Source organism: Malurus melanocephalus, unplaced genomic scaffold (assembly GCF_030028575.1).
Source record: "Malurus melanocephalus ecotype Western Australia unplaced genomic scaffold, MMel_1.1 scaffold_476, whole genome shotgun sequence".
NCBI classification, from domain to species: Eukaryota; Metazoa; Chordata; class Aves; order Passeriformes; family Maluridae; genus Malurus; species Malurus melanocephalus.
In genome coordinates this window covers 262,385-285,295 of record NW_026623708.1, presented here as the reverse complement: position 1 = coordinate 285,295, position 22,911 = coordinate 262,385, and the positions used below count along the sequence as shown (strand labels likewise).

The window sequence follows — 22,911 nt, the reverse complement described above, 5'->3', positions numbered from 1 at the left end:
ACAGAATGTACCACTCTTATTTTCCTTCATGGCTTGTGAGGCTGGGTTTAAATTGGTTTTATTTTTTTTTCCTATTGGAAACTTAGTTTTGGGCAGTAGTAGTAGAGTAGAAATAATACTGAGAGCTTAATGCTGTATGTGGGAGTAGTCTGGTTCCTTTTAGTTCTGCTTGAGCATATGCTTCAGTATCTGATCTATGCTATCAACATCAGTGGGACTGCCTTGTCCTATATGGAAATGTTCTTATTTATAAAAAAAAAAAAAAATTAATTTAATAAAAATTCCTTCTTTAATAAGAAAAGGCAGAGATGATGCATTGGTCTTGCAGGAGAACTCGGTTCATTACTTCCTCAGTGTCACAGGAGCAGTAATGTATTATCCTCCATCAAACTGTTCTTTTTATCAGTAAATAATGCAGAATACAAGATGTTGGTCCATGTTGTCTCAAACTTGACTGTGGTGCTATATGTATGTTTAAATTTGTCTAACCACCAGTGACTTAGACTGGTTTATAGYAGAAAATATTGTGGTTTGACATTGYTAACTGTAGTGGGCTTCTGAAATGAATCCTAAATTAAAATAATGTTGCTGTTTTTTGGTGGATTGATTCCCACATCAAAATAAACCTTACATTCCCAAATGGAGAATTAACTTTTTATCATACCTAACTCTCTTGTTCAGTATTGATTTCCTTTTCTGTTTCTTATTCCTGTAGTCTATATGTATTTTTCACTCCTATTTCTTGTAAAGTTCTTGAATCCTTATTACTTGTAAAAAATTAAGTCCATCTCATTTGGGTTCTAGTTGGAAAGGATAATCTGATGCTCCACTCAGCATGGTGCTAGGAGACAAGTAACTCTTTAAAATGGTTTTACATAGAGCAAGGCAGCATCATTTTTCTCAGTTCYCTTGAGGAAATAGAGATCCTGAATTTCTTGAACTATCAGTAGACTTTTCAGAGTCCTTTTTAAGGCATAAGATTGACTCAGAAAATATTTTTTTCCCTCTGTATTAGCATTGTAAGTGCTCTGACAGTCGGATTTAACACCTTGTTCTGCAGAGGCTTCATATTCTGCACAAAGGTAATTAGTTGCAGATGTWAACTCAAGTTCCTTTAATCATCAAAAATCTGAAATAATGTCTATTTTTGATTGTGTTGGTGCCTTGAGGCAAATGTAGTCATATTGTTCTTACACTGTATAAGCAGAAGAGATCTAAATGAGATGTGTTTGATAGAGTTATAGTGATTGAAAACTCCACATTCTTCAACTTTGTGCAACTATTGCTTCTTCTAATGAAGTGATTCTGTATCTGAATGACATTAAGATACTAAAAACTGAATGAGGTTGCTTATATCTAGTTAAAAATTCATGTAATTTGTTTTGTTTCCTAACCACTAGTTCAAGTTGCATTCATTGCTGCTATAGTCTTTAAAAGTATTATTTTTCTTCCTGAAATAGTTGATCTGATTCTTCTGAAAAACTGTTTCAGCTGATACTGTAACTACAAAACAAAGAAGTTTCATGTAAGCTTAAAATGTTTAYACAGTCTCTAGTGACCCCTCTTAGCATCCACAAATGCCTGGCTGCTCATGGAAGTGCAAGTGTAGGAGTGTTTGTAGAAAACAGCTATTTTTCTTCCCTAGTAAAACTTGAGTTTAATGTACCAACTATGGCAGTTTTTCCAGAGCTTGGCACCCTCCTCCTTTTTTTGAACTGGTGCTTGGGATTACACACAGGAGAGGAACAAATGTCTTTGCTCTAATGGTAACAACACTCGACAGATTCTCAAAATAAGTTTGGGTTAATATTCTTAACATAGGAAGCAAATAATTCCCAAAAGATGATTCCTTACCTGCATGTCTTTTTTATAAATTCTTCCTTCAAAGGCTATACATGTTCCACATTTGATAATGTAATCAGTACTGTTTTGTCCTTAACTGGAAGGTGTATTTTGTAAAAAAACCCTATGAGTTGTCTTTTATGTTAATGTTCTTTATTAATAAAGTATTAGCATATGAAGATTCATGAAGKTCCTGGCTATGCTCCAAAATACTATAAAAGATATCTAAGAATGCTCAAATTATTTTCGTTTTGCAGAGGATTTCATGCATAAGGGATGTGCTTCAACTCTGCATTCCCTCTTGCAAGTTCTGTTTGCCCATTCAGTCTGTGCTTCTGAAATTCTATCTAAATGAAAAGGAAAATGTTCTCATGTTAGAGCTGTTTCCAAGGGCCATACCTGAATTACAAGACAAAGAAAAAACAATAGGTAGAGAGAGTAAAGGAGTAAGGGCCTCTAATGACCAGCATGGAAATCTGTGAATTTAACAGACTGGAATTTTGGAAGGAGGTATGTTTTTTGGGTTTTTCTAAAAAAATACATAAATTACAGTTACAGGGGAAAAAATACAGAAAGGCAATGTGAGGATATTAGTAGTTACATGGCTTGTCTTCCTAGTGGAATTGCTGGATGAAAGAAGCATGATCAAATTCTGAGGGCTTCTAATGATATGGGTTAAGAAAGACTGATTGTAAAATACATGGAAACTAAGCAGATAAATTTAGATGCAGTCAAGTTCTAGAAAATGGGAAGAATGCCCAGACACTGGCAATCTGGACAATGGAGAAGTTTCCACTGCTAAACAGAAGATACGGAAGGAAGATTAAAAGTTAGGTTACAGTTTATTTCCCTTGAAGGTGACACCAAATTATCTACAAAGAAATGTCAGGAACTGAGGTTTTGGCTTAGATGAGGGATCAGATGTGAAACAGGATCTGAGAGCCACCRTCATGGAGATGAGAACTCTTGAGGGTAGGTGGCTGAAAGCCCAGATTCTTGGGCTGAGATTTGGCTGCAGACAAGATCAATTAGAGGCATTGTGGAGGAGTGGAAGGAAATTTTATTTGGAGAAGGTCTGCATAGACTTTGAGAGAGTATTTAGGATTCAAGGAGAGTGTCAGTGAATTCTCTCCTCTCCCTGGCATTGTCCAAATAAGCTGAATGATTCCAGTGAGGAGCACTGGCATTCAGAGTGGTGACTATGCCCTTCTTGAACACCAAGGAAGAAACTAGTGAAGCTAAATTGGTACAAATAATAGTAAAGGAAGGTGGAAAACAGGAAGAGGAAGAAAATCAAGAGGAAGTGTCCACAGTGAGAGGAAAAAGAAAACAGAAGCTAAATGGAGAGGGACAGGAGTTGAACATGGATTTTGTCTCATGTTCCTTCTGTTTGAGGAGCAGTGCTCATGTCATATGCAAATCTAAACAATTGCTAGAAATAAATTCTGCTGTCATCTTTGTCTAAAAGAAACCACTCAAGGATTTTGATATTTGGGYTGATTTTCTGGGCAATSARTCRCWGAGTCATAGAGTATATCYTGAGTTGGAAAGGACCCACAAGGATCATCRAGTCTGCTCTTGGTACTGARAGGACAACCCCAAGAGTCACAATATGTGCTTGAGAGTGTTGTCTGAATGCTCCTTGAATTGTGTCACTTTACTGRGGAGCCTGTTCCAGTGCCCAGCCATCCTCTGGRTGAAGAACCTTTTCTAATATCCTAAACCTCCTTGGACACAACTTTGATTGCCATCCCCCTTGGGGTAGAAGGGTTGAAATGCAGAATATTCTGCACTTCAGCATTATTACCAGGCCACCACATACATGTAGAAGTAACCACATACATACAGTGCGTGTATACAGTGCATATATACTCATTTTAAATTTAAAAAAATTCAAACTCCTAAAACTCACAAGTATTACTACTATACTTAATTTTCACTCTTTCAAGCACATGCAGACCCATAAGCTGCATGTACAACTACTATRCTACACAACATTTTAACATTCTTTGGAGTGAGAAGTTTTTGACTTTTCAAAAATGTAATTCTTAACTATTTTTTTACCTAAACAAAAAAAAATCATGGGTCCCATTTTGCACAATACCAGCAATTGTTTCAGTGTGTGCTCCACAGAAGCTTGCATTACCTCTGCAGCACTACAGTACTGACTTGCTACTCCTTTACCCACTGTAACTCTCACATTGCCTGAGAGCTGTACTAAGACAGGATGCTGGGTTCAAAAGCTCAGGTTTGTACAGGAATTTTGGGAGGATATGGGGACAAASTCAAGAACAAAGTGACAACAAAGGAACTGCAGATATACATGTGCATTATACACAGTATCTTGCTTTCCCCTCTTTTCTGATCTTCCTTGACCCCAGAAATACAAATCTCTTCTTTTGCACAATATTGTCAGAGGGAAAAAAAATTCCTGAAGGCATGACAGAAAATCTTCAGGAGTAATGGTAAGGACCCAAAAAATCTCCAGAAACTGAAGTTCTGAGTAGGAGCTTTAGTCAGTTGAAAGTATTTCTTCCTTCTGCATAGGCACATTAAAGAAAAGGAATTTTTAGCATATCTACTGATGTGCACATTCCTTTATTCAGGTAGTTCAGCACAATAAGAGAAYAATATTTGTTTGCCTAATAAGCTACAAAGAGTTTTCTAACATTTCACCTGACACACAGAAACAGGAATATATAAGAATCTTCAAGCAAAAGAGAAACAGGATTGAACCTTTACCTTCATAAGATTATAGCTTGAAAACTTTCCTTCAGCAGGTATCAAAAGCTTGCTACAATCACTGTGTAAGAACATCACAGTGAAAGCTGWATTAATTGCTTGCAATGGGATGTGCTTAATACAAATGCTTTAAATACTTAACAGGACAGTATAGCCTCATTCTCCACATGGGGTAGGACAGATGATTCTGTGACATTCTAGAGAGACTTTACAAGCTTGTTCTAAAATGAAAGAACAAGAGGGGACATAGTTCAAAAGAATCTGTCCAAAGAACTCCACACTAAATGTGTGTTGGTCATTATTCCAGGATAAGCAACAGTAGAAAGAAGTAAAGTCCTGGTCTACTCTTGTTTTGGATTAAAAAAAAACCAAGGAAACCATAAAACAGACATTTCCAAACAACACAGGTCACAAACAAACACCTATATCAACCTACTTTTTTTTTTTTCATTTTATTTTGTTAAGAATGGGGTTTGAAAACTTTATTTAGTTTCAAATAAGAGCCAGAAAAAGTTAAACMCCAACTGTGAGCAGCATCTTACTGACTTTAGGAAGTATCAAGCAAGCAACCTTAAGATTGGAACTTGAGACACCACAACAGRCTGACAAAAGACATTTGCTGTATAGAATTTTGTTTGAGGTTAAAGGTGTGTTTTTTAAGAAAATTGAGAAAAAGCAATCAGTAAAAATTATGACAATCTTTTTAATATCCTACTGTTTCAAAATAGAAATGCTGGAGCTTTTCATCCATMTAGAGAATTCACCATGTGAGCTAGTAGTGGGAGGCTGTCATCCTCYATCTAAGTAAACAACGGAGGAAGAGAAAATACCTTGACAGGGTTTCACACATATCAGCTTGCAGCAAAAAAATAAGAGACTGCAGTTASAGTTTCACATTATATTTAAGCTGATTAATACCTAGCTACTGACAAATGAAAGGTTCCAACAGCAATAAGGCAAGGATCTGCTGGAAACTGAGGAATATTGGATGAAGATACAGKGAGATAACTGAGCTGACAGGACAACCCAAACAACAGCTAGATCACAGATCACCACTGCTACAAAACTAGCACTTCTGTAGAAAACAAGTCAACTGGCACATAAGGATGCTTGATGTCCATCCATGCTGCTGATTTAGTAGGTTTAAAACTGATTGTGTATGGCTGCAGCATCACTAGAATGATCAGCTGTAACAGCTGAAATATTGGCTTATGGATAAAGGATATTATAACCCTATAGTCCTTATATTGGTCACCATCTCTGTGCAAATCACTCTTTTTTCAGGGCTTTAGTGGCCCTGTAAAAGCAAGCTCACTCCTTATGTTGGTACTCAGCAGACTGGGCARCAAGCCATTCAGCCAGTGGTGAGCTGAGCCAGCTGAAAAATTATGGATCATTTCAGGCCAAATCAGGTCTCCTCACTGGCTGACCGCCCACACAGTGATGTTGGGGCTAGAATACAGTCAAGATTAAATGTCTGGAGACACAGCAGAACACGAAATGAGCTTCAAGTGCTTTAAACCTGCACGTTCAGGGGTGTTAAACTAAAGTCCAAGGTACAAGGAGCATGTTTTCTGCACACAAATTCACGTGGCCATTAACCACTTCTATCTATGGCCATTCCCTATTATCACTTCTATCTTTTCCTTCACTCAGCCMTATGGTTTCCTCTTCTCTAGTTTACCCCACTGGTACTGCCTCTTCCAACAGCAAATAGCACTCCCTGTCATCCTAAATTTTATTTATGCCTATCAACTTCCTCCAAATGTCTTCTCTCCCCAAGGCCATTTTGGCCTCTTCTTATRCCTGAGACAACACTGATCTTTTTCTACTTTAGGAAAAAGGGAAGGAAACCAAAAAGCACTATTTCAGAGTTATCCTCTCTTCTATTTTGCTCCAAATGCAGTTTCCAGCTTTCAAAGAAATAAACTGCTGCTCCTCACCACCACCAAGGTCCTCTGCTAGCTGGCTCAATCTCTCCCCTCTCCTCCAGAATCCCATTCCTAATCAGTTACTTCCTTCCCTTTTCCTACCCCCCATACTGGGAAAATGAGAACTATATTAACTGAAGCAACATCCTCTTCCTCATCTCTGTGTTCCAAAGGGGTATTACAGTAAACAAAATAGCTGTCTCCTTTTCCCCCCTGAGTCTTCTTGGAAGCCTGATCTCCAGCAGTAAACACCAAAAATCTCACCAACAGAAGAAAAACATCTGGAGAAAGTTGGCAGTTTAAAGCAAAAGCTATGATATTAGTATGGTCTTCGTCTCAAAGTTCTCAATTGTTCAAATACCAAATAGTTGACAGAAAAAAAAAAAAAAACCAAACACAAAGTGAGAAAAGCTGTTACAAAGTAAAAGTAGCAAGTGGTGTATAATGCAGACTCAGAGATGGCAAACTTTCAGGTAAGCAGATGGTAGCAGGCTTCTCTGCATGGGAAACCCTCTGGCAGGTCCTACAGAGCTCTAAGGAAGTGAGTACCCTCACACACAGATGTTCTGTCAACACAAGCCACCACATTTCCATAATGCTATTTTAATCACCCAGCCAAAGCTGCCTTGCACATCCCAGAAGCAACACTGCTTTAAATATCTGATTGGAAGTTCCCACATACTGCTCAGATTTATCTTCCTCCTGAACCTATAATTGTTACCATATGTCTGTATGGTAAATTGACACCTGTCTATCAATGTGTTTAAAATCAGAATAATCCTCAACACATGGTGCCATAAGCCATACACTGAAATGTTGTATGGCAGAGCTTGAAAAGAAAGAGAAGGGGGAATATCCTGGGGCCTCCCAGAGGAAAGTGAGATTCCCCCATTTCATTATGGGGAATCAATACTATTAGGGGTGTGCAGCTCTGTCCAAACACAGGCCAAGAGTYTGAGAATTCACCTGGCTGGGGCACAGCAGCAGCACTGGATTTGTCTGAAAGACAAATATCCTTGCAGCACAGAATTGGGAGGACCACTCCCCCCCTTCTATGTGGCAGCAGTTCAAAATGTAGTCCTGCTTTACAGAAACTGGATGAATTACAGGGCAACAACAGTAAAAAAAAAATCATTAGTTCCAACTCAGTCTCAGAATATCAATAGTTTCCAAAAGGTAGTGACATGTCGTGAGAAAAGCTCTGACAGGACAGGAGCTGCAGGCAGTGTTCTGATGCTAAACACTGTCCTTGTTTCAGAGGGGAAATATATATAAATATACATACACACACATACATATACCATACATGCTGTGATTCATATAAACTGACACAGACTGCAGTGAGGATATATTTAACAATCATACTGCATTAATTAAAATAGAAATATAAGATGTTCTCCCATTCAAACCACTGGAACTAGTTAGAATGAAAGAACAGCAAAGCTTTATACCTCTTTACTTAGCAAATCAGCCAAAACAGCAACTCAAGATAGAGCAACAAAATACCTGGAAATTGTGACGTAGAGTCTAATCTGCACTGTTCCACTGAGCAAAACTCCATCTCATTACTCCYAAAGTTCTTTAATCTTGTCAGTAAAGCAGAGGATAAGAGACAACTATGTGACAAATTATTTAGTCTTCCAGGTGCTTTTAATAAGCTTTCACATGAAAATAATCCCCACTGCTAATAAAATAAGCAGTTTTGATACAGGAGACAGATAACTGGATGTCGGGTTTTTCTCCTTTTCAAAAATGCCAGAAAAGCAACACAGGATCTGTAACTCCCAACCCAAAAAAACCTTACAATGCAGGGCTCACACTACTCAGTGCATCCATGAATATGGAAAGCAGGTTTTTGTATGTCAGATGAGAACACAGTACTCATCACAGAAAGGCTGAGGGGGAAAGGGTTCTCTGGAGGTTTTCTGATCCAACCCCAGAGCTCAAGCAGGGTCAAGACTTTGTCCAGGACCATGTTCAGATAGCTTCTGGGTTTCTTCAAGAATATAGATATCACTGCCACAAATTATGCAGCAGTTTACTCATTTGCTTCASTCCATGAACAAACTGCACAAAATATGAATGATAAGCTTCACACTGCAAAAGACACCTTCCCAATTGAAATGTCTTCCCAGCTGAGTAAACAGCACTGTTGACAGCCATCTCAGTGAGCAAAATCAACCATGTAGTCTAAAAAATGACTGATCCATAAACAAGGTAAGGATGTCAGCATCGTAACAGTAAACATAACAGAATGCAAAAAGAAATAGGAGAAAACAAACTGTGATGTGCCAACTACCCTTAACACACTACAGATAATTCAGCCAAAGATGACTTGGCATTCTTTGGGAATCGTTGAGCAAATCTTTGTTCACGTATATCTGCAATCAAAATATTGTCAGGATACAAGAAGTGAAATGAAATAACAGCAAATGAGCRATGTTTCAGTAGTATGTACATTTAGAACTACCACAGGTGCTTTTCACAAGCCTATCATAATATTAACAGATTAAGCTAAAGCAATGAAATGCTGATTTAAAGCTATCAGTGCTATTTCCAGCATCAGTGAAACACTTTAATACAAGCACATTTTAYAAACTACATACACAGGCTTTACATGGATGCAGCAGCAGATGAACTGAACACAAACTGCTYTTGATATGATCAAAACAGAAAACASACATTGTACCCAAAACATGAAACTAAAACAGTGAGAGAGCTGGGAGTATAAAATGTCTCAGCAACTTGATCTTTGAATTGTCTTCATCAACAGAATCTCAGGTTTTTCAGAGAGCTTTAGAAACAGTACTTAGTACACAGTGTTATCTCCCTCTGTTCATTTACATAATAAAATATGCAACCAGCATGTAAAGTCTAATTTCTTCCTTCTCCACCACCACCACATAAAACTTTCTAAATTCCCAACAACAAAATGCAGCTCATGGATAGTTGYAGTCATATGTCTGATTCCCCAAAGATTAAATTGAAATGTTTSATTACTAAAAATTATTGTGTCAACATTCTTACCACTTTCATGAAAAAGAGTTCATTTCACTAACAAAYACATCCACACTCTAACAGCACATAATTAAGAAAGATGACTCAAACAGGATAACATTGTTGATTTGACTGATGAAAACTTTGGAACTGGAAAATGACCCACAACCCTTTCCTTCACTTCACTGGCTGTAGGCAACAAAATCATGTTTATTTTGAGTTCAGATCTAATGGTTTCAAATAAAGTGGTTCAGAGTAAACAAGCCCCCAGTCCTAAGATCACCAAACCAACAATTCAACTATTTTACAACCCAAAATCCAGTGTGAGCTTGGGCTGAACTCCTCGAAAAATAAACTGGTACCTCATAAGAGGATTCTCTTAGAATCACAAAAGGTAAGAAAAGAKTGTAATTGATGAGACACTAACTTAATTCAAGAGAAAAATATTGACTCAAAAAGGCATAAAAGCTGAGAAAGAAAAAAAAGWGGAGCTGGAATATGTCGACTCAGCAACATCAAGAATCAACCCAGGCCAAGATCAAAGGAGGCTGATATTTTCCTACCTGATACCTTCTAGGCCAGCAGGGACTCCTTGAGCTGCTAAGACATTAATCCACAGTAAATTGCCTAACTGGCCAGGCTCTCTGCATGAGCCAGTAAATAATTGCTGTGTATCTCCTGCTTGAAGAACCTCTGAGCGAGCTAGAAGATGCAGAACACTCACCCGTAGCAATTTTAAAGACAGACTCTATTTCTCAAAACTAATGGTGTGGCAAAAGGTCATATCTTTGCAGCCAATGTCCTGCATGGAGGATAATATTGGCTGGAAGTTCTTTCCAGCCCCAAAGTAAAGCTGCTGCAAAATTAARCRCTCAAAATAGGAAATGGAAGYTTGATTCCCTCTCCTATAAATATTWTRTCACCATCAGTCACTACCATTTTGGATTCCAGAAATAATGGGAAAAAATAAACTCAAAACATGGTATTTAAGATAGCTGTCAAACCCTAATGTGGCTTCCTTTCTTCAGCATTTCTTTAGTTTTATGGAGGCTTTTACTTATTCCTTCTTCTCAGAGTTAAAAGTTCATTATTCACAGGTTAAGAGAAGAGCCAGTAAAACTCATCCATCACCACAACACATTTCATGTGGGAACAAGGCTGGGGCAAAGGCTGTGATGTGAAAAACAGCATGGCATAAAGAAATATAAGAAAAATTTCCAGGTTACAATATCCTCTCCTCCCTTTTCCATCTCTACAGAGCACAGATGATGCTGCTGTTTTAGAAGTTCTGGACTACAGAGCCATTGGATAGCCCTCACCAACTTTACTGCTCTGTTTTATTTTAGTTGTTGTGCACTGAACTGAAAACTGTAGGGTCAAACTGCTAAAAATAACAATTTGAAAAAAGGGGAAGGTAGAGGAGAAACTGAAAATAAAATACAAAACCAAAAACCATCTGCCACAAGTGTGTTTGAGCAGTTTGATGTAAATATAAGACTTCCTAAATCTCAAAAGGCATTCTATTTTAAGCCTTACTGAACACACTTTAAAGCTGGTAAGAGCAAGGTTATGGCTGATGCAGTTTAAGGCAATTTTTTTCAAGACAAYTTGGAAGAACTCTACTTACAGTCTGTACAGGCTCCAGAATTTTTTCTTGTTAAAAGAATTCAGATATAGAAAAATGAATTTTCTAAGTATCATATTTAAGGAGTCCTTAAAATTTTTTATGTTTCCACATATTTTCTAGTTACTAAAACACTAACAATATTACATAGCTTGCTTTTTTTTCTAAAAACTCCACACTACGAATCCATGAAGGTTCGAATAAATTTGCTAKAAAACCAAAGAAAGCAAGTAATTAKAASTGACTCCCAAGTTACACACATCACTTCAGAGTTTTGGCTAGTTGCTAGTTCATTTACTTGTTACTGTATCAAAGGAAGCTCCCTASATGTTTCCTTGGGATTTTTTTTCCCTTTTAAATTCAAAAGGCAAATTTTCCCAAGATCACCACCACCACCAGATTCCAGAGAATGAAAAATTTTAAACAGAATTAAATTCTTAATGGACTAAAGCACAGTCTTGTGATGTTAYTGATCATTTGTGTCAGGGTCTGAACCTCCCAGCCCAAGTGAGAGTGGCATTTTCTTTGCACTGCCACAAGTTTCTCCTGCAGGTTACATTACCACTTGAAATGTCACATATTTCATGGGGCATAATGATTCAGGCATCTTGCCAAATTGACACAAATATGTCAAGCCTCATTTTTCTTTGTAATAGCAGTAGATTGGATGAGCTAGTCCCACTGTAGTGTGATGGCCAGATGCTATTCTGAGAAGATTATGTCTGAAGAGAGGAGACAGGGTGTCAAGCAAACGATGATGCATAACTGCAATAGCARATCCATCTGAATAAAATTAGTGCTCAAGTGATTTAAGGAAATCAAAATAAACATATCAAAAGATTACAGATGTATAAAACCCAAACCAAACCAAGAACCTGGGGTTGACATGGAGTGTTTACAACACAATCACAGAAATTCCATTGTTMCACCACACACAGAAGGATAAAGTCACCATCAGGCATTTGGCTTTGTGAGTCCATTAACTGTTCCCACTGCCAGTCAAAAAGAACAACCAAAAAACACTGGTGGAAGACAATCTGGAATTAAGGAACACCAAGAATGATGGGGTGATGGCAGAGTTTATAGTTCGGTTTTGGATAGGGATGTGAGTGAATTTTGGTCTTGTTTGGTTACCAATATATATTTGAATTAATCCCTGTCATCACGTTCACCAATATCGCTTCAGGAAATGCTGAACCAAGTTCATACAGAAGTTATTCATAAAACCTTTCATTACAATATCAGGCATCTCCTTAGCCATTAGCCTTGAGTTTCACATACAAATATCTAAATATGGTAGTGATAACTGATTATCTGACACATTGGGAAGTTCATAGATATCACAAACACAGATACCTTGGTATCCTTCCACAGGTATTAGAGCCTCAAAGTGACAAAGTTCCCAGACACGATATAAAGCTGTAACATTTCTTAGTTATCAGTGTGACAGCTACTGAAGAGCAGTTAAGTTCCTTTCCAGCATCTGGGATGTGAAAAATTACTCATTTCACATAAAAATATGTGTAACAGTGAATCTCTCTGAACTTTTCACAGCATGGATCTGGACCAATTTAACAAGTGTAACAATTAGCAGATCCAACTTGACTGTGTTTAAGTATCTAAATCAGAATTTATAACAGTTCAGAGTAACAACCAGTTAAAYTAATGTGCAAGATAGTGACAAAACTAAAATTAAAATTTTGTTCACAATTGTTCTGATTTTTTCAATTTCCAATTAATTTTATTAATTGGAAAAATGGCTGTATCACAGACTATTAGCATTTTAGCTGTCATGATTTCACTGTCTGTAGAAGGTGGAATTATTCTTGAATTAGAAATCTGGACTTCCTGAATACCCTTTATAACATTAGAACCCCGTGCTGCAGAAGAGCCTCTTAAACCTCTGCAATATTTTCCTCTCCAGAATACTGTGMACTGCAATTCAGAATTCACTACATGTGTTACTTAATAATTTGGAGAACACTTTCCACTCAAAGAGGAGCCAGTGAAAGCAGAACAGATGCCTTTAGGAAACTAAGAATGTGTGATTACAGTACTGGAAAAGCAGACACATGCTTGCATCATCTGCAATTATTAAGTTTAGAATTAAATAGTCATCAGTGTTTCCAAGATAAAAGTGATTAAGAGATTTAAAAGGTCACTAGAAACAAGCTTCTGACTCAAACTAGTTCATGCCATCATTTTTTCAAGATAGATTATTTGTGTTCTATGAGAAAGAAAAGAGGAGGGAGAAATAGCATATCTTAACCAGGAAAATAAYTTCTCCCTTCTCTAAGCATCTTTCCCACTACTGCCATCTCAAACATGCCAAGAGAGAGGCAGGTCTGTCTTCAAGTTAAGTTTTTTAAGCATACAGCAAATTTTATTTAATAAAGCTATTGGAAACAAACCACAAGTTTGTGGTCCAGAAAGTCAGCTCTGGATTATGATTTTCTAAATATACTAGAGAAAGASTMTMKRSYWWWRSYMKAKASTCTAACTTGCAMTGGGAAAACAGCAAATAGCACTCAAAATGTAATACATTCATAAAGATAGCAACATACCCAGGAAAAACTGCTGAGGAAACAGCATACAGCTGGCCAACAAACCTTAACCAGGAGTAAAACCCAATCTATTCACCACAAATTCGTTTATCCAGCAGGATAGTCAAACAAGAATATAGCAACGTGATCTTGCCATTCCCACAGAAGGATTTAAGGGATATACCACTCCCACAGATGATATGTTTTCCTTACGCTCTGTGAGTAYGTTCAGGTTGATCCAATAAAAAGTAAATTGGATTAGCTTGATTTACCACTGATGGTCACCTGCTCGTAAATGGCTTGATAGTACACTTCAGCCTTACAACAGGTCAGCAGGCCACAGAGAGATATGATAACAAGCTACTGAGAAACTACTTATGCAGCTTGTCTGTTCAAGCTTCAAACGCCTTCCTGGCCTGCACACAGTGCTAAAATTCAGCTGAGATAAATGTCATCTTGCAAAAGACTTCCAGCTGGTGACTAGCAGAGAGAAAAAGCTGGAGCACCTCTTTATGAAGACAGGCTGAGAGCGTTGGSATTGTTTAGCCTGGAGAGAGCTCCATGGAGGAGACTTTCCAGCAGCCTTCCAGTACCAAAAGGAGTTAAAAAAAAAGYTGGAGAGRGACTTTTTACAAGGGCATGTAGTGATAGAGTAAGGAAGAATGACCTTAAAGTCAAAAAGGTTTAGATTAGATGTTAGGAAGAAATGCTTTACTGTGAGGATRATGAGTCCAGAGAAGTTGTGGGTTCCCCCAATTYCTGGAAGTGTTCAGAGYTRGGATGGATGGGGCTTTGAGMAACTTGGTCWWGTGGAAGGTGTCYCTGCTTTTGGTAGGGGGTTTAATAATTGATGCTCTTTAAKGTTTCCTCCAGCCCAAACACTTTTGGATTCTTTGAAAACTGACATTTCTGCRTGCTGGTGTTAACAGACATGAAGTAATCTCATTGAGGAGCTCTTAAAGCTTTATATAGCAAGGAAATACTTTTGTCACATGCACTCCCTTAAAACTGTAATTTTGCTCATGCCATACTGATCAGATTACATAATGTTAAGCCACGTAAAAACCTCAAACTTGCTCTCTCAAAAAGAAAAAAAAACCAGCAAATAGCATCACAGAAAATAGCTAACTGTCCACTGTAAGCTGCAGTGACAGTGYTACTGCAAAGAGCTGGGGACACACTTCCAAAATCCTCTGATAGGTTAAGAGGTACCTAACAARTAACAGCACATAAAACTTTAACAAAACTGCTGCTAAATACAATAAGCAAGGTAATCCAATTCACAGGTTTCCATCATAAGAATATGTAAAAGAACAGTCAGCAAGACAGAATGACAAACATGATTCAATGTTTGGGCAAATGAATCCTCTGAGAAGCAGAACAGAGTCCCATATTTCAAACATCAATGGCCTTTAGTTTTCTGTCCCAATGTTTTCCACCACCTCAGTAAACTCATCCCACTGCTACTGCTATCCCATAAAACCRAGGTTTTCCCAGCCACAGCATTTATTTCCAACCACCCTTCTCTAACAATCAGTGAAGAACAGAGGACACACGCTGTGTGGCTGGTTCAAAATTACACTTGTGCAGAAAAAGGATCACAAACTACCCTTGGGCTCAGAGCTGTGATCCTTCCATCAGCACTGTTTCCAATTAAGGTCTTTCCCACAAGATACAGAAATGTATTTATTCTAACAGGTCATCCTTTGGTACTGATCAATAAGGGAAAAAGAGAATAGAGAACAGTGAAGGATTGGTGACAGGTACAGGTAAACACATAGCATGTCCACATAAACTTTGTTTGCTTCAGAAACAAGGCCAAAAACACCTTTAAAAAGCAGTCTCTAGATAACAAAAGAATATTATAGCATACTTATTAACCTATCTTCTCAGGTTTTTTGTTTTTTAAATTTTAGAAATGCCAATGTACCTGGTTAGGTACACAAAAAAAAACAAGAATGGAATGAATGGAGGTTACCAGGGAAAGTTATCTCACTTATCATTTATCAGTATTTGCACAACTCCAAAATAATAGAGATCCTCCAAATTTTTGAGTGAATGGATGAAGTTACATAATTTGCTCTATACAGGGCACTAGATGAGACAACATAAAGACAAAAGGAACCAAAAGCATATACATTTTATGAGCAAACATATGATAAGAACTCAGTCACCAAAACTTTTTGCAGTCTTCCCCTCCATGAATTCACTCTAAATAATAGAGTCATACAGGACATTTCGAGCACTCAGACTATTTATTTAAAATTTTGAGGGGCAGGAAAAAGGCATTTATTTTTCCCTTTCTTGCCTCTTACTGGTTTGTTGGCATGTTGAATACACCTTGCCCCACTGTTTACTTGCAAGAGGACTCTAAATTTCAGAAAAAAATGATAATTTAGTTACCGAATGAAGACAGATGATAGCACTCCCTGAAKCCTGAATCTGAAAATGAAGGGAAAAGAACAAATCCCATGAGCTATACCCAAACACGTGTCCCCAAGCTCCTACTCTGCTAGCCTGAAAAACTACTGTGAGAAACAGCTGCCTACCCAWGAGACCAGACTTTTCTCAGCATCAAGAGCTGCAATAATTAAAAGTGAAGGATGGTGGAATAAAAGCACTGACCATGTTTTCAATTCTATGGGCTTCTTAGGGTTAGACATAAGAAGAAAGGCATTACAACATTTCTCCTCTTTGCTTCTATTTAGTCTCAGCTTAACTGTTATTGAAACACGTACACATAGCACACATGTATGTAAAACTAAATACAACAAAGAATGCCCAAGTTGTAAGGTGGAAAAAGTCCATAACTCAGAACAAACTGAGTAGGACCAAGATGTTTGTTACTACAAGAAACTGAAAGGATTAGAAGATGGGAGAACTCTTGTAGTGCAGTATGCCCATAACTAGCCATTCTGCTTACTATTGCCTACACTGCAACCATCATCAAGCAACCCACATTTATGCAAAAGTTCTTTCGAGATTTTAATCTACAAAACTCCAAATGAACCAAATTGCTTCTGCCTCCCACCCATAGCTGGCCTAAATCCAGYCAGCAGGCTTCCTGCAGTTTTCCCACGCCTGATTGTTTTCCACCATGTAGACAAAGTGTAGATCATGCAGAAAACAAACAAGTTAAAGCTTTTTTATATTTTTTTTACTGGAAATGGTAAGAAGGAGGACACCAGCACTCAACTCCTCTTTCATAATACAGGAAATACTTTGACAAACTGGAGTACAGCAAGAGAACATGAAGAAAGCAGCACTCTACATATGATGTAGGCTGTTCAGCAGATGGGGGAGAGGGAGGAGGGAGGATATCTAGACAGATGGTCTAGAATTTGCATTTTGTATTTCAAAGTTGAAAGCATTTCTCAGCCTACAGCATAAAGTGCTAATYTCAATGGAACCTTAGAAATAACCCCAGAAAGGGCACCTCTCCCAGTCCAGTGCAACTTCAGGAGAAACCACAATTAAGTTTAAGGTTATAATGTGGACACTCTTCCAGAGTGTCAAACTCCCATAATTCTTCAAGTACCAGCATCACCTCTCAAGTCCCTTTTCAATACAGACTCCAGAGAAAAGAATAACACGTGGCTACTAAAAACTCTGACTGAAAAAGGTCTCCAAATAAAGAGGGTCTCTTGCAAAAGCTTCAGGAGCTGAAGACTGACACCAGGCAGTTACCTCAACTTTGCCCAGACATACAAGATGTTTCTGATTTGGAATGTATTATCCTGCTCTCTTCAGCTCCAGAGGTGTCACCATGAGGACCATTTCCTGCATGGTGCATTCCAGAAAATCCTTCCTTCTAAATCAAGCATCTCTGCTTAAAATCAGCGCCCACACTTCAGAGAGACGGTGGGCAGTCTGCTCTGAAGATAGGCTTGATCTCATGCACTGAAAAATTGAATGGAATACAAGCTGGGATGCAGACATTAGAGTGTCTCCTGATTTTTCACGGGAAAAAACAGGTTCCATGAATCACAAGAGCAAATACTCTTAATTACACTAATGAACCATGTCTCAAGTAAGTTGGAAAGGAAGAGCAAAGAGTTTTATGCACTTTTATACTCAATGGCATGGCAGATGATGACAGAAGACACTGATCCCACTGAGCAATAGAAGCTAAATTATCTCCTCTGCCCACTTTTACTATGGCTAATTAAGTCATATAGATGAGAGAAGATAAAGGGATTCAAAAGAAGSATATTAAGCTTTTTATGTTTCTTTTTAAAAATTGCAGAAATTAGAAGAAGAAATTAAGACCGAAGCACCTCAGAGTAATTTTTGTTGCTTTCACCTCCTAAGAATAGMCACAGCAGCTGCTATGGCCAAAGACACAATCACATACTGAGCAACAGAAAAAAGAGCACTTTTAAGACTATTGCCATAGAGTTGTTGACCCACAAATCATCACAGCAGACAGCAGAGCTTCCATCTTTGCATAACACAACAGTCAATATTCCTCAGCCTTCCAGAAACAACGTCAAAAGTGTGATTTAAACTGATCTGTAGCCACTGCCATGCAGAGGCCAAGGCTGTTGAGGTGGCCACTTGCATCAGCAGCAGCTGTTATCAACCTGATGACTTGAGGGATGCTGGGTTTGGTTTTTTAAACACAGAAATTTTGACTTGAAGTGATACACAGGAATTCAGCAGCTGAAGATAGCTTCCCAAGCTCTGAAAGACTGAACTGTTGGTGAAACAACAGTCCAAATGCTGTTACAAAGTAGCTCTGAGCTCACAAAATTACATTATTCGTTGCCTCTAAGATTAATATACCTTMAGCACAGAAATGACCTTAGCTTCTGTAAAGTAATACAAAGAGCAGCTGCTTTGCCACMTCATTAAAGAAACAAGTCTGCTCAATTTTCATATTGCAGATAATCCTATTTTTAAAAATCTGAGACATCATGGAGATTATAGGGCATTTGCATTCTCACTCATTTACATTAGGATGCAAAGAAGCTGTTAGAATGTTTTGGTTTAGTTCCAGGACCATCTTTTAGATCTGGTRCTGAAGAAGGAAATACCACAGGTACTTGAAAAGTAGAAGCTGTAGTAAGAAACACCTTAAGTATTTTTGTGTGGCAAGAGATGTGTGGCAGAAGTTTTAGAAAAATTACAGTTATCTAAAATCATGCAATGAATTTTGGGCGCTGCACAAGTTTGTTTGGCAAGACGTGTCTTCAAAACCATGCAGCTCTCGTTACAGAATCTCTGCAATATCCTATTTGAAATGGAAAGAAATTCATCTTCAGGAAATTAAATTGATTTTTTTAAATGTGTGTATGCACATATCTTCCCAAGTCCTGGACTAGTCTGTTCCACTCTCCCTCCTCTCAAWGGCAGAAATTTGTGGCACACCTTCCCAACATTACTCACTCATTCCCCACGCWCTACCCTGCAGGAAGAACTTACAGATGAAATGAGCAGCTGAAAGTGAGTATTATCTTGCAATACAGCCCATCCATTTCCCAAACACAAACTGCAGTTTTACTCCAGATTTTAACCAYCTTAGAAGAAATGTGTTTTTCTCTGGAGATAGACAAGAACACTGTCACTCTTSAAAAAACATTTAAGACCATCAGGAAGGGAGAAGGGCTACACCCCCTCCCCTCTTTTCTGCCTGGAAGGGGGAAACAAAACAGGGACAGGAGCAGAAAAGAGAACAGTTTGATGGAAGATGCAAAGTTAATGTCAGCAACGGGTAACCACTGTAACAATAATAATAAAAGCACTCAAGAATGTCAAGGGTGCCCAGGGGAAGAGATGGGAAAGCAATGYTAGGAATACAGAGAAACTCCAGTGGGAACCACTGTTTGCACACCCAACACTAAAGTATAGTTGTACTATGATTTTTCTACCCATACCATTGCTGCATTTTTTGAAAGATAGAAACATGAATATTTTCCAGTAGCCTACAAAACTAAAAATTTGAGTAGAGCAAAATGAGTATTAAAATATTACAGCCTATATATCAAGGGAACAGCATAATAAGATGTGTTTTATCATTTGATAGACATCAAWACCAGCATTCACAGAAGAAACACTTTCCTTTTCAGTGACTAAATCAAAACACCTGTCATTTCCTAATCAAGTGTATACTTCAAATGAATGACCTTTGATCCAATTAGTTCWGAAGTCCCTCGATTTCAGAAAATACAGCTTGTCAATCCATCCTCACACTTCACATTTTAGACTGCATCCTCCTTCACATCAGGATCAGGTTCATTTCTCTTGACCTTTTCYACCATAACTCCTCTGCACACCCAAAAAACAACACTTAGAGAGTAGCTGATGCTTGACTTTGCCCCTTGACAGTAAGCAAAAAAACACTTTCCATCCCAAACTGAGACAACAAGTAATCCAGAGCTCACCACTGAAATCCTACACTTTCTCAAAATACTACCCATCAATGGCCCTGCAATCCAGGAGCAAGAAYTCAGCAATGAAAATGGAAGTATGTGTTTTATATTATGGTAAGAAACCACATCAGCTCCAAGCTGATGGCAAAGAGCCCKTTGATAAAACTATGTGGTAATCAGCCAAAGAAATTGCTTCAAAAGTAAAGCACTTAACCTTGCTTCACAATGCATATTGTGACATTCACACAAGGGTCTTACAAGCAAGTTAAGCAGGCAGGTTTTTTTAAGTAGTTAAGATATGCCTGATTTGCAAACCTAAAACAACAGGAATAATCATTTTTCTTGTTCAAATAACTCAAATGTGGCCATAAAAAAAAGAATAAGCATGACAGGGATGTTTTGGATGGAGGGCAGGTTGGAGGTACACACATTCACAGCAATAGAGGAACCATAAGGGAGTTAACTGATGTCAGAATAACCACTTTGTTTAAGAACAAATCCCAAACAACCAAAATGCATTTAGTCCGACAGTTGTAAACTACTGTTTATCTACACGTGACACACAAAAAAATATGTACTTCATTCCTAAAGCTGTGGCCTCAGAAACTACACTTAAAGAGGGAATCTGGAAAGGATCCATGTGAACTACCACTATCAACAGACTCCTTTTTTCTCCAGCCCATCTACTGGGCAACACAAGGTACAACAGCCACAGCTGGAGTTTGGAACATTTTTGAACTCTTCTTTTTGCTGCATCTGTCCTATATTTTAGAAACTGATTTTGACTGCATGTGCCATAGGGACTGGGGAAGCTAAGAAATAAGATCACACACACAAAAAAAAATAAACCTACATAGTGAAAGACAAGAACTTCAAAGGCATATTAGAGACTGCCTAAACCTATGTTTAATGCAGCATTTAACCACACCAGCAATTAACATCATACAAAATAAGTCCTTGTTAAATATTAAGTACCCATGCCCTTTCAGATAGGGAGAAAGGGCTCATGTTAAGTGCCCCAAGATACCAAACAGCAGAGATGCCCTAAGGAAAAATACCATAGTATCCGTGTATTCTTCATAATTCATAACAGATTAATAAAAATAACTAAATTAAATGCTCTCCTTTTAATCTCATATAAATAATATTTAAATAATTCTTATGCCAATAAGATGTATTTTAAGCTGTTTTCAAAGGAACATTACCAGCATAAGTAACCTTTCTTTAAAAATCCCTGTATTACTAATTTGAGYACAGAAAAGCAGGTATTTTATCACCCATTATCATATTGTAACACATCTTTGACAGTGAAAAGAAATGTCAGCTTCATTAAGATCCAGGCAGCAGGGTAGGGTTTAAGCAAYTGAAGTATTTTAGAAGCAAACAGACTGTATAATCAACATTTAAGGTTTTCTACCTCCGTCTTGAATGCTTAACTTCATSAATGTCCTGAACATTTAGAGGCTTGCATCATACAAAGCTTTAGGTGGCCCCAAAAAGCTGTTGATACAGCAGATCTACCCTTGATACTCTTACTTATCTGGGATTTCTTTACACTGGCAAATACAATTAAGGAAAGTCAGCCACCGGCACCTTCAATCGTTTGGATTAACATGAGAGCAAGTGATTTTAAGGGCCAGAAAAAGGCAATTGTGCCATCTGCACTAGTTCTGTCCCCTGAACGTCACAGGCTGACAGCATGAAGTCTTTTTCAGATCAAAGTTCTTGCGCACTATTCAGCAACAAGCAGCTGTTTTGAGTAAGCACATMATAGCTATAGAAGAGATGCAGCAGTTTTTCAGTCACTTATACTGTCTCCACAAATCCCATAACTTAACCCCCTTCTTTCCATGGCTGCTGCAGGGAATTGGTGAGAAAATAAACCAGTCACTGGAGAACACCTCGTATTATTTGTTCTCCCAGCCCTCACTCGCCAGAAGGCGAAATTCACACTGGGAAAGAAAACATGGAGCCACAGCTACATATGGCAGCCGGAGGACACGGGGCTAGCGCTCAGAAGTTGACACACGTTGGGAAGACACGAGGATGCCGGTGAGAGGAGGGACAGCAGTGCGGGAAGGAGCTATTTTGAGGGATGTCCCTGTCACCCATCCCGCTCCCTTAGCAGCGAGCGAGCACCCACCTGTGCCGGTGCTCGTCGTGCCCTTGCCCGTGGATAAGGAAGCCGCCGAGGTTCTTGCCCCCTTTGCTGGTGTCCACGTGGGGAATGAGCACATCCTCCAAGCCCAGGTCAAAGCGCTTGTGCTTCGAGGAGTCGGGGAGGAAGAAGAACGCCCCGAAGCACAGGGTGATGAAGGCACTAAGAATAAGGAGCAGGATAAATTTTTCCGAGAGTCTCAAGGTAGCCCTGTGGTGCGGGAAGGCGGAGGCCCCCAGGTTGAGCGGGGGCAGCCTCCGCCCGGAGAGCGGCAGCAGGGCGGGAGTGGTCATGGTTCCGCTAGTGACCCCCCGGCGGGGCACGGCTCATCCCCTCAGCCCGTGCGGAGGGCGGCCCCGGCCCGGCTCGGGGGCTGCGGGCGGCTGCACCATCACCATCCTCCCCGCGGGCGCCGGGGGAAGGGAGGGCAGGGGGGGAGGCCGGGCCGCCCCGACGGCCCCCGCCCCCACAGGGGCTCGGGCCGGGGCGCGGTCGCCCCGCTACCTGCGCGCCCCCTTCCCTCCCTCCCTGCCTCCCTCGCCGCGGGGCCAGCCGGGCCCGAGCGGGCGACCCCGGTCAGCGGCGCTCCCCGAGCTCGGCGGCCGCGGTGCTGCGGGACGAGCGGCAGCAGACGGCGGGGGGGCCGGCCTGGTCGCTGTGCCCGCGTCCCCTGATCCGGGCCGGGCGGAGGCGCATCCCCCTG

At 39.3% G+C, this 22,911-nt stretch overlaps 1 protein-coding gene across 1 annotated transcript in view; it reads right to left on the bottom strand.

Annotated features, from left to right (window-relative positions):
* The window catches only part of MAN1A2 (mannosidase alpha class 1A member 2), a 119,016-nt gene extending 96,114 nt beyond the window's left edge, over positions 1-22,902 (bottom strand). Inside the window, exon 1 of the mRNA XM_057380899.1 lies at positions 22,194-22,902. Coding sequence (XP_057236882.1) covers positions 22,194-22,501 — 308 coding nt within the window. The 5' untranslated portion in view covers positions 22,502-22,902. The remainder of the gene's footprint in view (positions 1-22,193) is intronic.
* Positions 22,903-22,911: the final 9 nt, after the last annotated feature.